Source organism: Nannospalax galili, unplaced genomic scaffold (genome assembly GCF_000622305.1).
Source record: "Nannospalax galili isolate Female #2095 unplaced genomic scaffold, S.galili_v1.0 scaffold406, whole genome shotgun sequence".
In the NCBI taxonomy this organism is placed as follows: Eukaryota; Metazoa; Chordata; class Mammalia; order Rodentia; family Spalacidae; genus Nannospalax; species Nannospalax galili.
This window is the reverse complement of record NW_008357033.1, coordinates 6484144-6498607: the sequence shown is the minus strand read 5'-3', so window position 1 is coordinate 6498607 and position 14464 is coordinate 6484144. Positions and strand designations below refer to the sequence as shown.

At 40.0% G+C, this 14464-nt stretch overlaps 1 protein-coding gene across 1 annotated transcript in view; it reads right to left on the bottom strand.

Moving 5' to 3' along the window:
• Positions 1–14464, bottom strand: part of Syn2 (synapsin II) — a 192296-nt gene that overhangs the window by 20805 nt on the left and 157027 nt on the right. The window contains exons 8-10 of the mRNA XM_008854903.1: positions 3115–3189; positions 2544–2646; positions 975–1124 (exon numbers count right to left, since the gene is read on the bottom strand). Coding sequence (XP_008853125.1) covers positions 975–1124; positions 2544–2646; positions 3115–3189 — 328 coding nt within the window. The remainder of the gene's footprint in view (positions 1–974; positions 1125–2543; positions 2647–3114; positions 3190–14464) is intronic.

Here is a 14464-nt window from a genome sequence, read left to right as displayed (position 1 = left end):
TAAAGGTCAATGATTCCATCAAAGTTATACAGCTGTTTAGAGGGGGAAAAAGTAAGACTTAGTTCTTTGATTCATTTTCCAAGTTCTTACCACTTCATTATATAAAAGATCAGTGGAGAGAGGCATCTTGGAGACACTCTTTTTTTTTTTTTTTTTGGTCTTTTTAAGACAGGGTCTCCCTGTAGCCCCAGCTGTCCTGGAACTCACTATGTAGACCAGGCTGGCCTTGAACTCACAGAGATCCACCTGCCTCTGCCTCCGGAGTGCTGGGATTAAAGGTGTGCACCACCACGCCCGGCCTGGAGACACTTTTGAAAAACAAGATCCCTCCTTCATGGGTGTACAGAACCTCAGACTCAGGGTCTTATACTGTCTGATTTATTCTAAAGCTACTGGGCCTAATGTTCTACAAAAACTTGTGTGCATTTCCCAATAGACCTGCATCTGGGATACTGCCTCTGTGATGAAGTAGTCTGGAATCATAAGAGAACTCACCTTCTCTCCCATAGGAACAAAAGTAGATCTCTAATTTGAATTTTACCTTGTCAGTCTCTCTCAGAATTGAGGACCTGAATCTTCCCTTGTTCCGAACCAGTAGCTGTTTCAGAAAGATCCTGCCACAAACATGGCAGTGAAGAGCTAGTGAGCTATCTGACCCAAGCTTTCCTTTGAAAACTCCCAGTTTAAAAACAAGGAACATCCTGAGTCCCAGTAGAAATGGACTATGGCTCCCTGGAGTCTTCAAGTTCAGGGTAAAGATCCAGTCAGTATTCCATATCTGTACAGTTCTATAGCTGACACTGAAGACTGCTAACAAGATAATCTCTATAAAGGGTACTTGAAAGTAATCCTGAGAGGAAGGAAGGGAAGGAAAGGAGAGAGAGAAGGTAGGTATCTGACCTCTACTCCATCCTAGAGCCACCAGCATCTACAGCAGTGGTTCTTGGCTATGCTGGGTCTCTGTACTTTCTTACCTGTGGCTGCTGGGTGGTTAAGGGTCTCTGAGGCGACAGGGCAGGAGTCCTGGACAGCAGCTGGTTCATTTTGCTGATGACTAGTTCAGTGATGAGTTGCCTGTCCTCTACCTGGTGTTCTCCAATCAGTGGCATGCTACAGTCCATGACCTGGTGGAAGATGTGACTCAGGTAAGGAAAGGGTCTGGAAATAATAAGGCCTGGTATGGTTTACAAAATAGGCCTAATTTAAGCCAGCAAAGACTCGTGATTGGCTAGAATCATGTTCCTCCTGCTACAAACATTGCCTCAGACCCCCTCCCTTGCTCTTCACCCAAGGCAGCTCTTTGAGACGCAGACTACTGTTTACTGGGAGCAGCAAGAGGGAGAGAGCAAGGACAGGGTACATTCCTAGGGTGGAAGTTGATAGAAGAGCAGGAAGATATGCAGGAGATTCCCTTAATAACAGGCAGTTTTCATCTCTTGACTTTTCACTGGCATAATCTGCCTTTAAATATGTTCTGCTCATCAAATGATCAGATTCCTGACTTTGCTCTGACTTGTTATGGCATTCCTATGTGCCACTAATTTGTATCTATTCTTCCTTTATCTCAGGTCAATGTTTCCTTCCTTTATGAAATGTCTGTCTTAGGAGAATCACAGATTTTGGTCCACCTCTCATTTATGCAGGGGAAACAGGCCTACCCAGAGAGTGGTGGTATGGTCAACCTGAAAGTTCCATGCTAAGCAGGATATGGAGCAAACTCAGAATCTGAAGCCCATTTTGGGCTCCTAGCACTAGTACTGTAGAAACACCGACTTCTGACAAGAAGCCTTTCCTAATTCCAGGAAGACTAGTCTCAATGAGGGGGAGGAATTCATACAGCCATAACTTTATCTTTAATGGAGGAAAAGGAGTTAACAAAGTCATGTTAGAGGGCCAGAAAGAGTTCAGTTATCTCCCAGGCTCAGAGAGATGTTAAGAAGAGTCGCATGTATTCAGGTGCCCAAGTTGACATACTAATTCACCCTGTGGCCCTTGGGCATATACTCATTGTAGGGGTCTCCATTTCCTCATCTATAAAATGAGCAGGCCAGACTGAATTAGTCCCGAAGGCAGCTTTCTCAGACTAAGAATGACAAAATCACTACAATATTCCCATAGGAATGTAGGCTAGGACCCCAGGAACCTAGATCTAGCATCTATTACTCACTGTGGGGCTCAGTCTAGCTGGTTGGAAACAACAGCTCCCCATTTGTAGAGGTAGATGCAGATTTGCCATTTGGAACCTTCCATAATCAGAAGCCTCTAAATTAAATGTAGTCTAGAATGTTCATAATTTTTTGTTTTTTGATTTTTTTTTTTGAGAGACCCCATAGGGTCTCCCTGTAGCTCCAGCTGGCCTGGATTTGCTATGGAGACCAGGCTGGCCTGGAACTCACAGAGATCTGCCTGCCTCTGCCTCCTGAGTGCTGGGATTAAAGGCATGCACCACTATGCCCAGCCAAAGTTCATAATTTTTAAGTCAAGAGTCTGGCCTCCAGTCTGGGTATTGCTTCTTACTGCCCTTTTCCTTAAGCCAGACTTACCTCAAAAATGTAGTCTTTCCCATCTTTGCCATGTACAGCTTTGACAGCACAGATGTCAAGGCCACCAAACATCTCAGAGCAGGTGTCCACCCATAGCTTGTACCTGGAGGGGATGGGAATGTGTCCTGAGGCTGAGACATTAAACTCACAAGCCCATCTCTGGCAGAGTCACCTTGTTGCCTCCATCTCTTCCATCCCCCACCTTCATCCTTTTTCTGCACCTCTTCTCCATAACCATGATCATTTATTTATGGTGCTTTCCTTTCCTGTTCTCCTGAACCCATCCAAGTTTCTAGGCATAGAGTGGCCTTAGCTCCTCAAGGAGACCCTCCTTGGTTATCTAGCCCATATTAATTATTATTCTTTTCTTGGAACTTCTATGGTATTTAGTCCTTATCTCTATAATTAAGCACATGACTTGGCTCTGCCCAATCTTGTTCACTGCTTGGGCCTTTGTGTTTTCTTTGTCCTGTCTACTCAGAGGTTCCATTAGGTAGTGCTTCTTTTTTATACCTCCTTCACTGATGGCAACCTCCCCATCATTAAGGACTGGACATCTTCTCTCACTTACCTGTCTGACATGGCAATCTGCTCCAGCATTGCAGAGCCAGTGTTTGTCTTCCAGTTTCCTGAGATTGATGTCCTCCTGTAACAAGACCCCATACCAGGAAAGGGCAGGCTGTGAGCCACAATAGCAATGGAAAGACAGGAATTCCACAACTTCAGCTCATTGCTTTATTCCTCATCTGATTCTCCCATGGTCAGCCCAGGGGTCTACCTGTTGGGCCTACAACTATCTGTAATGCCCTGTTCTTTCAACAAGAGTATAGCTCAGGAAGCTCTGGCTCCATGGAGCTTCCCTTAATCTTTTCAACCAGATGAGCTCTTGCTCTCTTCAGAAGCCCTACAAAACCTTACCTATACCTCACTCAAAATCTTAGATCTATTTTTTGCTTTAGATATTTGAGCTGAGTTGTAAGCTAAGACTTGCCCACAACTATGTAAAACACTTGGGGTATGTACTGTGCCTTATACTCCTAGCAGCCTGTTCACTTCTGGACTGACTCTGTATGTAATATACTAACAGAATCCCAATCATTCTGTAAACTTCTTCAGGGTTCTTATGACTATATCCCAATATCTTACTGGGACATTCTTTCAACAGCTAATTTCTGAGGGTCTCTAGAATAGTAGCACTATAACTCTGGGTAAGTCAGTTTACCTCTTTAGACTTGCCTAGGTATCAAAAGGGGTTGATGGTATCAAGAACCAACCTCTGATATGCTGTGTTGCATCCATGAGCACAGGTCAGAGTCAACCAGTCTCGACTAAGAGGTGGATGACCAGATTTCTAGGTCTGGATTTACTCTTGGCTGGTTGGGTGACCTGTGGAATCACTCCACCTCTCTAAGCCTCTTTTATTTGAAACACAGGGTTTCCAGGAAGACCAACTGGTACAGGTTTAAGTAAAACGAGCTGCTTAAAAACACTGAAAATATACTGTTACATTTACATTTACATTATCAATCTTTACCTTGACCCAGTCAGGGGAGAGAGGAGGACCTAGGAAACAGAAGATCCCTCTTTCACTATAGACAGAGCCTCCACATGCTTTATCTCTCAATGCTGCTTCAAGAGTGTTTATGCCAGTTCCCAAGCGTTTTCACCTGGGAGATCTGATTCTAGATGGGGGAAACCCATATATACGGCCAGTTTTTCAGAGCCCTATAGTGCATGAACAAATGGGGTGACAACAATCCTCATACTTAGACAGTGTAGACTGCTTTCAAAAGTGCAACTCACTAAGCCCTTCACAAGAACCTTACTTCAACCCCAGACTGAGAGAAGGTTGGAATTTTGTCCTGCTTTAGAGCCAAGGAGAATAAGACTCATAAAGGTTAGATGGCTTGTCTGTGATTGCATATCTGTTAAAACAGATACAAGATAAAATTCTAGGAATCTTGATTCCTCCAATGTGATATCCTTCCCCCTATACCCACTACCCAGATCAGAAAAGAAACAAACAAGAGACTTTAGAATTGAATTACACCACGGTGGTTGTTTGACTAAAAAATGCCCCTGCCCCGTTCAAGTATATTTGGTCCCCAGTTGGTGGTGGTGCTGTTTGGAGAGATTTGGAAGGTGTGGCCTTGTGGGTGGGCTTTGAGAGTTCACAGCCTTGTCCCACTTCCAGTTTGCCATTTCTGTCTGCTTCTCCTTTGAAGCAGAAATGGTTGAAATATGATCTTCCAGCTCCCTGCTCTGGCTGCCTGCTGCTATGTCTCCTCCACCATTATGGACTATCTATCCCTCTAGAACTATAAACCCAAATAAACTTTTCCTTATAAGTTGCCTTGGTCATGGTAGCTTATTACAGCAACAAAAAGTGACTAATACAAGCTCAGATCAATATAATTTAACAGATAGCTACAGAATAGTCCATCCAACAGATAAGGAATATACATTCTCAGATGGTCCATGAAGCTTTCTCTAAAATCAATCATATATAAGCCAACAATGCTTTATATCTTATCAGAACACAGTGGAATAAAACTAGAAATCAACAGCAAGAGAAACCACAGAAAGTACAGAAATACATGGCAAATGAACAATACACTTTGAATGAACCCTGGGTTATTGAAGAAATCACAGAGGAAAACAAAACATTACTAGAATCAAATGAGAATGATAGCGTAACCTAACAAAATTTCTGAGATATAGTTAATGCAGTTCTAAGAGGAAGGCACAAAGCTAAAATCCTTATATTAAAAAAATCAGAGTGATCAGAAATAAATAATCCACTGATGCACCTCAAGATTCTGGAAAAACAGGAAGCCAAACCCAAATGTAGTGGTTGTAAGAAAAAAAATACAGATTAGGGCAAAAATCAAGAAAGTAGAAATTAAAAGATCAATACACTGAAATAACCATATAAAAAATCATCTCTTTGAAAAGATAAATAAGAGTGACAAATCCCAGGCAAACTAAGTAAGAGAAGAACCAAAACAATAAAATTAGTGATTAAAATGTAGTTGAAACAAGAGACTCCAATGAAGGTCAGAGGATCCTATGGAGTATTTGAAAACATATTCCAGAGAGCTGAAAAATCTAGAAGAAATGGATAAATTCATGAAACACATATGATCAAATAGAATTAAATCAAGAAGATATAAATAGCTTAAGTAGAACCATAACAAGCGACAAATTGAAACAGTAATTAAGTCTAATCAGAAAGAAAAGCCAAGGACCAGATGTATTCACTGCTGAATTCTATCAAACTTGTGAGGAAACTAGGTGAGGTAGTACACACCTTGGATCCTAGCACTCTAGAGGCAGAGGCAGGCTGATGTCTGTAAGATCAAGGCCAGCCTGGTCTACATAGTGAGTTTCAGGCCAGTTGGGACTACGAGGAGACCCTGTCTCAAAAAACCAAAGCAAAGCAAAGCAAAACAACAACAAAAGATATGCAGACATCAGCAAGAATTTTCTGAAAAGGACTCCAATAGCACAGGAAATAATCCAAAAATTGGAAAATGGGATTACATGAATTCAAAATGGCTGCTGTGAATCAAAAGACAGCTCAGGGGGTAAAGGCATTTGTTGCCAAGTCTGATGTTCTGATTTTGAGTCCCAGGACCCACACAGTGTAAGGAGAGAACTGCCTCCTGCAAGTTGTCTTCTGATCTCCACATATGCACCATGGCATGTATGTGAGTGCACTCATGTATGCATGCATGTGCAGATACACACAAATAAATAAATACAATAAAAAATTGTAAAGCTTTCTATACACTGAAAGAATACATGTCCACAAAATCAGCCCTTTAGCAAATACTTAAAGCAATACAAAGAATGGAAAAGAATGAACAACTATACCCAAGGGGCAACAGAAAGAAACTAAATGAAAATGTAATTGTGGAAACACAAAATTAGACCAGGAATGCAAACAGAAATTAAAATAATGGTAACCAGTACACATCTTCCAATAATAACATTAAATATCAATGGACTAAACTCCCCAATCAAAAGGCCCAGTCTACTTAAATGGATTAAGAAACAAATCCATCCTTCTGTTGTCTGCAAGAAACCTATCTCACCTTCAAGGACAGGAACTACCTTAAGGTGAAAAGATGGAAAAGAATATGCCAAGCAAATGGAACACAGAAACAAGCAGGGGTTGCAATTTTTATATCTAACAAAATAGACTTCAAAGTAAAACTAATCAGAAGAGATAGAGAGGGTCATTTCATTCTGATCAAAGGAACAATATCTTCTGACCAAGAAGATATTACAATCATGAACATATATGCACCAAACTCTGGTGCACCCAGTTTCATACAAACAGTACTACAAGACTTTAAGACATAGATTAATCCTAACTCAGTAATATTAGGGGACTTCAGTACCCCACTGTCTCCATTACACAGGTAAATCAGACAAAGAATAACAGAGAGATATCTGAATTAAATGATACCATACATCAAATGGACCTAAAAGACATCTACTGAATATTCTACCCAAGCACCAAAGAATATACTTTCTATTCAGCACCCCATGGAACTTTCTCTAAAATTGACCACATACTGGGGCAGAAAACAAATCTCGACAAATACAAAAAAAATTGAAATAATTCCACGCAATAAAGCTTAAAATCAACAGCAAAAGAAGGCCTAGTAACTACATGAACTCATGAAGATTAAACAATACACTCCTGAATGATGAATGGGTCAAAGAAGAACTCTGCAGAACTTTTGACCAGCCACAGTCATGTAGGTCTGATGTAAGTCTATCTGCTTTCTGCTGTTTGGGTCCATTCTTCAATTCTTTTATGAATGAGACTAAGAACCCTCTAGGGGACCCTCGTTCCCCCCATTTCAGTACAGGCCAAAACTATGGACATATGGTATCTTACTTTAATTAAGAGACAAAATGGCCTATAGTAACAGTATGTGACGGTGCCTAGCAGACAATGATAGACTGGCACCATCCTTTGAAACATTCTGGAAAAAATTCATTTTGTACCCTTTGTATGTTCAGAATGTAGCATTATCAGTAACCCTCAAAAAATTTTTAAAAAAGTATTCCTGGAACTAAATGAAATGTATAATACAACACAACAAAACCTCTGGGACACTTTAAAAGCAGTTCTAAGAGGGGAGTTTATAGCTCTAAGTGCCTACATTAAAAAATCAGAAAGAGCACAAATAAATGACTTAACACTGAACTCAAGACTCTGGAAAGGCAAGAACAAATTAAAACCCAGCAGACAAGAAGAAATAAGAAAAATCAGAGCAGAAATTAGTGAAATATAAACAAAGAAAACAGTACAAAAAATATCAGTGAATCTAAGAGCTGGTTCTTTGAAACACTAAACAAGATAGACAGACCCTTAGCCTAGTTAACCAAAAGAAATAAAGAGCAAATCCAAATTAATAAAATCAGAGACGAAAGGGGAAACACCACAACAGACACCAAAAAGATTCAGAACATTATAAGGGAATGCTTTTTAAAAAATCTATGTTCTATTAAATTTGAAAACATAAAATAATTGGACAGATATCTAAAATCATGGGACTCACCAAAACTAAAACAAGAAGAGATCAACTGTTTAAACAAAACCATAATACATAAGGAAACTGAAACTGTAATACTAAAAAAAAAAAAAAACTAAAAAAAAAAACTAAAAAAAAAGTCCCAGCCCAGGTGTACCTATAGCAGAATTTTACCAGACATTTAAAGATGATCTACAACCAATACTACTTAAACTATTCAAAAAGATAGCAACAGAGGGAGAACTTCCAAATTCCTTCTATGAAGGTAGTATCACTCTAATACTCAAACCAGGTAAAGACACAACAAAAAGGGAAACTATAGACCCATATCCTTAATGAACATAGATGGAAAAATCCTCAACAAAATACTTGCAAATCGCATTCAGATACACATAAAAAAAGATCATCCACCATGATCTAGTTGGCTTTATTCCAGAAATGCAGCAGTGATTCAATATATGTAAATCAATAAATGTCATAAATCATATAAATGAACTCAAATACAAAAATCATATGGTCATCTCAGTAGATGCAGAAAAAGACCTTTGACAAAATTCAACATGGATTCAGGATAAAAGTCATAAGGGGAATTGCACTGGGGGGAACATACCTCAACATAATTAAAGCTATATACAACAAACCCCAAACCAACATAATTCTAAATGGAAAAAAACAAACAAAAAAAACTAGAAGCATTCCCATTAAAATCAGGAACCAGACAAGGATGTCCACTATCTCCATCCCTTTTCAACATAGTGCTTGAAACTCTTGCTAGAGCAATAAGACTATAAAAGGAAATTAAAGGATTAGTAAGTACTAATTGCAAAATTAGTAAGTACTAATTGCAAAAGAAGAGGTCAAATTATCCCTTTTTGCAGATGATATGATGCTATATTTAAGAGATACCAAAAATTCCACCAGAAAACTCCTGGAAATGATTAACACTTTTAGTAAAGTCACAGGTTATAAAATTAATCTGCAAGAATCAGTAGTCTTTAAGTTTATTTTATTTATTTTTTAAATTTTATGTGTATGCATGTATTTCCTGCTGTAGGTAAGTGCACCTGTGTCATGCAATGTCCATAGAGGTAAGAAGAGGCTGTTGGAGCCAGGGGACTAGAATTATGGACAGTTGTTAGAAGCCATGTGGGTGCTGGGATTCAAACCCAGGTCTTCTGCAAGAACAACCAGTGTTCTTAACCACTGAGCCATCTCTCTAGCCCCAGGAATCAGTAGTCTTTCTATATACCAATAACAAGTAATTGGAGAAAGAGTACGTGGAAACTCTCCCATTCACAATAGCCTGAAGAAAAACATCTCAGAATAAACTTGACCAAAGACATCAAAGATCTCTACAATGAAAATTTTAAATCTTTAAAGAAAAGAGATTGAGGAAGAGACCAGAAGATGGAAGGACTTCCCATGCTCAAGAATTGGAAGAATTAATACTGTGAAAATGACCAGCCTATCAAAAGCAATATATAGATCCAATGCAATCCCAATCAAAATCCCCATGACATACTTCACAGAATTAGAAAAAAAAAATCCTAAAATTCATATGGAAGCACAATAGACCCCGGATAGCCAAAGCAACCCTGAGCACAAAGACCAATGCTGGAGGGATTACTATACCAGATCTCAAACTATATTACAGAGCTGTAGTCATAAAAACAGCATGGTACTACTGTCACAAAAATAGACACATTAAATCACTGGAACATAATTGAAGACCCAAACATGAGAACATCCAGTTTTAGCCACCTTCTATTTGACAAAGGTGCCAAGAATACACAATGGAGGAAAGAGCATCTTCAACAAAGGGTGCTGGCAAAACTGGATCTCCACCTCTAGAAGAATCAAACAAGACCCTTATCTTTCACTCTGCACAACAGTCAATTTCAAACAGATCAAAGACCTTAATGTGAAACTTGAAACTCTGAAAGTGTTAGAAGAAAACATTGGCAGTAATATATATAAAATCAATTGATAATTTCAGTGGTTCATTCTTCTTTTACTTTGTTTTATTTATTATTTTGTGTATGAGTGTTTTGCCTGCGTGTAAGTGCATCCATGTTGTGCAATACTCTTGGAGGCCAGAAGAGGGCAAGGATTCCCTGGAAGTGGAGTTAATGGATGGTTGTTAGCCTCCATGTGGGTGCTGGGAATTGAACCTGGGTCCTCTGCAAGAGCAGTCAGTGCTCTTAACCGCGGAGCCATCTCTCCAGCCATATATATATACTCAAAAAACAAAGAATCAAGTAAAAAAATGACCCAATTAAAGGATGGATTAGGGCCCCTGCTAGCCTTGGACCCAGGCTCATTCCAATTCCTCTCCATCCAATCCCTGGACTACCTTCCTAACCCAGATTAGTCAAAACCCCTAGTACAGGTTGCTAAATCCCTCCTCAGGTGTTTCCACCCCCATCTTCCACTGGCTCCTGACCTGCCTGACAGACTGGCCCACCTAGGACTCTGGCAAGTCAGATCCCACCCACTGCATCTGTATTCCATTCCTCTGCAGCCTCAACTCTTCTAACTTACTCTACCCATTCCCTGTCCCCTGCTAGGCTTGGACCCAGGCCCACTCCAATTCCTCTGCATCCAATCCCTGGACTAACCTCCTAACCCAGACTAGCTAAACCCCCTAGCATAGATTGTTAAATTCCTCCTCAGGTGTTCCCCACCCCCATCTTTCACTGGCTCCTGACCTGCCTGACAGATGGCCCACCCAGGACTCTGGTAAGTCAGATCCCACCCATTCCTCTGCAGCCTCAACACCTCCAACATACTGTACCCCCACCCTTTCCCCTTCTAGCATTGGACCCAGGCCCACTCCAATTCCTCTGCCTCAGATTCCTAAACTAGTTTCCTAACCCAGACTAGCTAAAGCCCCTAGCACAGATTCCACTGGTTCCTGATCTATTTGACACAACCCAGCCCTTCTACTACCCTGACCAGCCTACCTACTATCCTGTCCCACCAACTGCTCAGAACAGTCTACTACCCTGCAAGAACCTGAAACACACACTAATTTATTTTTCAAACCTGAGCGAAAAACAACCAAGCTACATAAACAATATAAACAGAACCAAAATTCAATTAAACAAAGGCAGAATAGAAGTTCCTACAGGACACACAGTTAACAAAGAACGTCCATATGCCCAAATGGCAGCACAAAACTACAATAATATGAAATCAAGAGAATATGCCCTAAGAAAGCCCACCAGTCCTACAGAAGCGCCTTACAATGAGAAACACCCTAAGGAACCCCAGGATGAAGATTTAAAAGAAAAATCATAAATATGATCAAAGAACTTAAAGAAAACACAGACAAACAATTCAAAGAACTCAAGGATAGGCACAAACTTGTGATGGAAGCTCAAGAATATACAAATATGTGGCTCAGTGAAATATCAAACCAATTCAGGACTTGAAAAGTGAATTCACCAAAGAGATAGAAATACTGAAGAAAATTCAAACCGAAATGAACATGGGATTGAAAAACTCAAAAAGCCAATTGGAAACAACAAGAGAAAGCCTCTCAAGCAGAATGAATGAAATGGAAAACAGACTATGAAGACAAAATTGAACATCTGGACTCCTTAAACAAAGACTATGTAAAAATTTTAAAAACACAGGAATGGAATATGGAGGAAATGTGGGACAACATGAAAAGGCCAAATCTATGTATCATAGGCACACAGGAAGAAGAATCTCAGGACAATGGAATTGACCAGATCTTCAACAGGATTATAGAAGAAAACTTTCCCTAAATGAAGGAAAGGCTTACCTATACAGATTCAAGATGCATATAGAAAACCAATTAGATATGACTAGAACAGAAACTCCCCATGGAATATCATAGAAAAAAACATTAAATGTACAGAACAAAGAGAGGATGCTGAAAGCTGCTAGAGAAAAACAAGTTACATATAAAGGAAAACCCATCAGAATTATAGCTAACTTTTCAGTGCAAACTATGAAAGCCAGGAGAGCCTGGACCAAAGCATTCCCAGTTCTAAATGACCATGGATGCCAACCCAGAATACTTTATCAGGCAAAACTATCTATCATAGTAGAAGAGGAATGGAAAAATTTCCATAACATGAATAGGCTGAAAGAATTCATGCCTACCAAACAAGCCCTACAGAGAATACTTGAAGCAATACAAAGGACCAAAGACAGGAATGAGTATACCCAAGAGGCCACAGAAAGGAAAAAAAGAAAGGTATATGTGCTGGATAGCTTTAGTGTCAACTTGACACACCTGGGTTGAGGGAGCCTCAATTGGGGAATTTCCTCTATTGGACTGGCCTGTGGCCATGTCTGAGGGGCATCTTCTTGATGAGTGATGTGGGAAGGCCCAGCTCACTGTGGGTGGTGCCACCCCTGGGCAGGTAGGCCTGTGTTGCATAAGAAAGCAGGCTGAGCAGGGGCCAAGAGGGCAAGCCAGTAAGCAGCTTTCCTCCACGGCCTGTGCTCCAGCTCCTGCCCTGAGTTCCTACCTTGGGCTCCCTGATGAACTGTGACCTGGGAGTTGTAAGCTGAATAAATCCTTTCCTCCCCAAGTTGGTATTGGTCAGAGTGTTTTGTCACAGCAATGAAGAACAAACTAGGACAGTATAATAACAGAAACACAAAATAGGGCCACAAACACAAAGACATTAAAGTGACAGTATCCAATACACATCTTTCAATAATAACAATAAATATCAATGGCCTCAACTCCCCTGTCAAAAGACACAGGCTAACGGAATGGATCAAGAAAGAAAATCCATCTTTTTGTTGTATTCAAGAAACTCATCTCAACTTCAAGGATAGATACTACCTTAGGGTAAAGGGATGGAAAAAAATATTACAAGCAAATGGCTCTCAGAAGCAAGCAAGTGTTGCAATTCTAATATCTGACAAAATAGACTTCAAATTCAAACTAATCAGAAGAGATAAAGAGGGTCACTTTATTCTAATCAAAGGAACAAATGATTAAGAAGATATTACAATCATGAACATATATGCACCAAACTCTGGTGCACCCAACTTCAGAAAAACAGTACTCCAGGACTATAAAACACAGATGAACCCCAACTCATTAATAGTAGGTGACTTCAATTCCCCATAATCTTCAACACATATGTCAACTGGACAAAGAATAAACAGAGAGAAATTTAAATTAAATGATATTTTACATGAAATGGACCTAAGAGACATCTACAGAATATTCCACCCAAGTACTAAAGAATACACTTTCTACTCAGAAGCTCATGTAAGTGTTCCTAAAATTGATCACATTCTGGGACACAAAACAAATCTCAACAAATACAAAAACTGAAGTAATTCCATGTATTCTATCAGACCATGTGATGGCTAATCCTGGGTGTCAAGTTGACTGGATCTGGGATTAACTGAAATGAGAGAAATCTTCTTAATTGAATCATCCGAAGCTAAATGCCCTAAATGTGGGTGTTACCTTCTGATGGCAGCCCATATAAAAGGCCATGGCAGAGGAGAACACCTGGATTTTTGCTGCTTGCCTTCTCTCTCACTGGTGAGTTCGTCTTGCTGCTGTGGACTGAAGACTAGCTGATCTTTTGGAATTTATCAGACCTTCAGTACCAGATTGGGACTACTGAGACCTGGCCTCATTCTCTATACATATATATTCATTCTACCGGTTCTGTTTCTTTGGAGAACCTTGACTAATACAGATTGTGGTACCAGGGGTGGTTCTAGAGAAACAGAATTGAAAGGATGAATTTCTTTAATGGGCTTGTTGGTATTTGGAGCAGGTTCTCCAACTCAGAGTCTTCAGGTAGTATGGAGAGCACTGAAAATCCATGGTGTAGATTATTTGAAACAATTACGGAGATAGACGCATTTGAATCTTCTAACTCACCTCTTGTGAAGAGCAAGAAATTTAGTGACCCTATACATAAAACATTTGACAACTTGTGGAAAAATAAGAAAAATAGTGATGCTGGCTGGTTACTTCTAGTATCTGGATAAAGTGATGAAGATAAACAATAAGCTTAATGATAAAATTGACAAGCTCCAGATTCGAATCAACAGTTTAAAAGTTTCCAAGTGTACCCTGGAAGAGAATATTCTCTCCAGCAGCTAGAGAGCTAAAGCTGCAGAAAATCAACCTGGAGCCCTTATTATATGTTTGGCTGACCTACAACGCAAATTCCCAGCCTCGAAGGGTGTCAGTAAAGGTGAGGGCATTGGTAGGAAAAGATTGGAATCCTGACATGTGGGATGGAGATGTGTGGGAAAACCCTGAGGAGGCTGAGGGCTTTGAATCCTCAGTCTCTGAGGAATTTGATTCACTTGATGAATTAATCTCCACACCTCAGAACACACCCCCCCTTC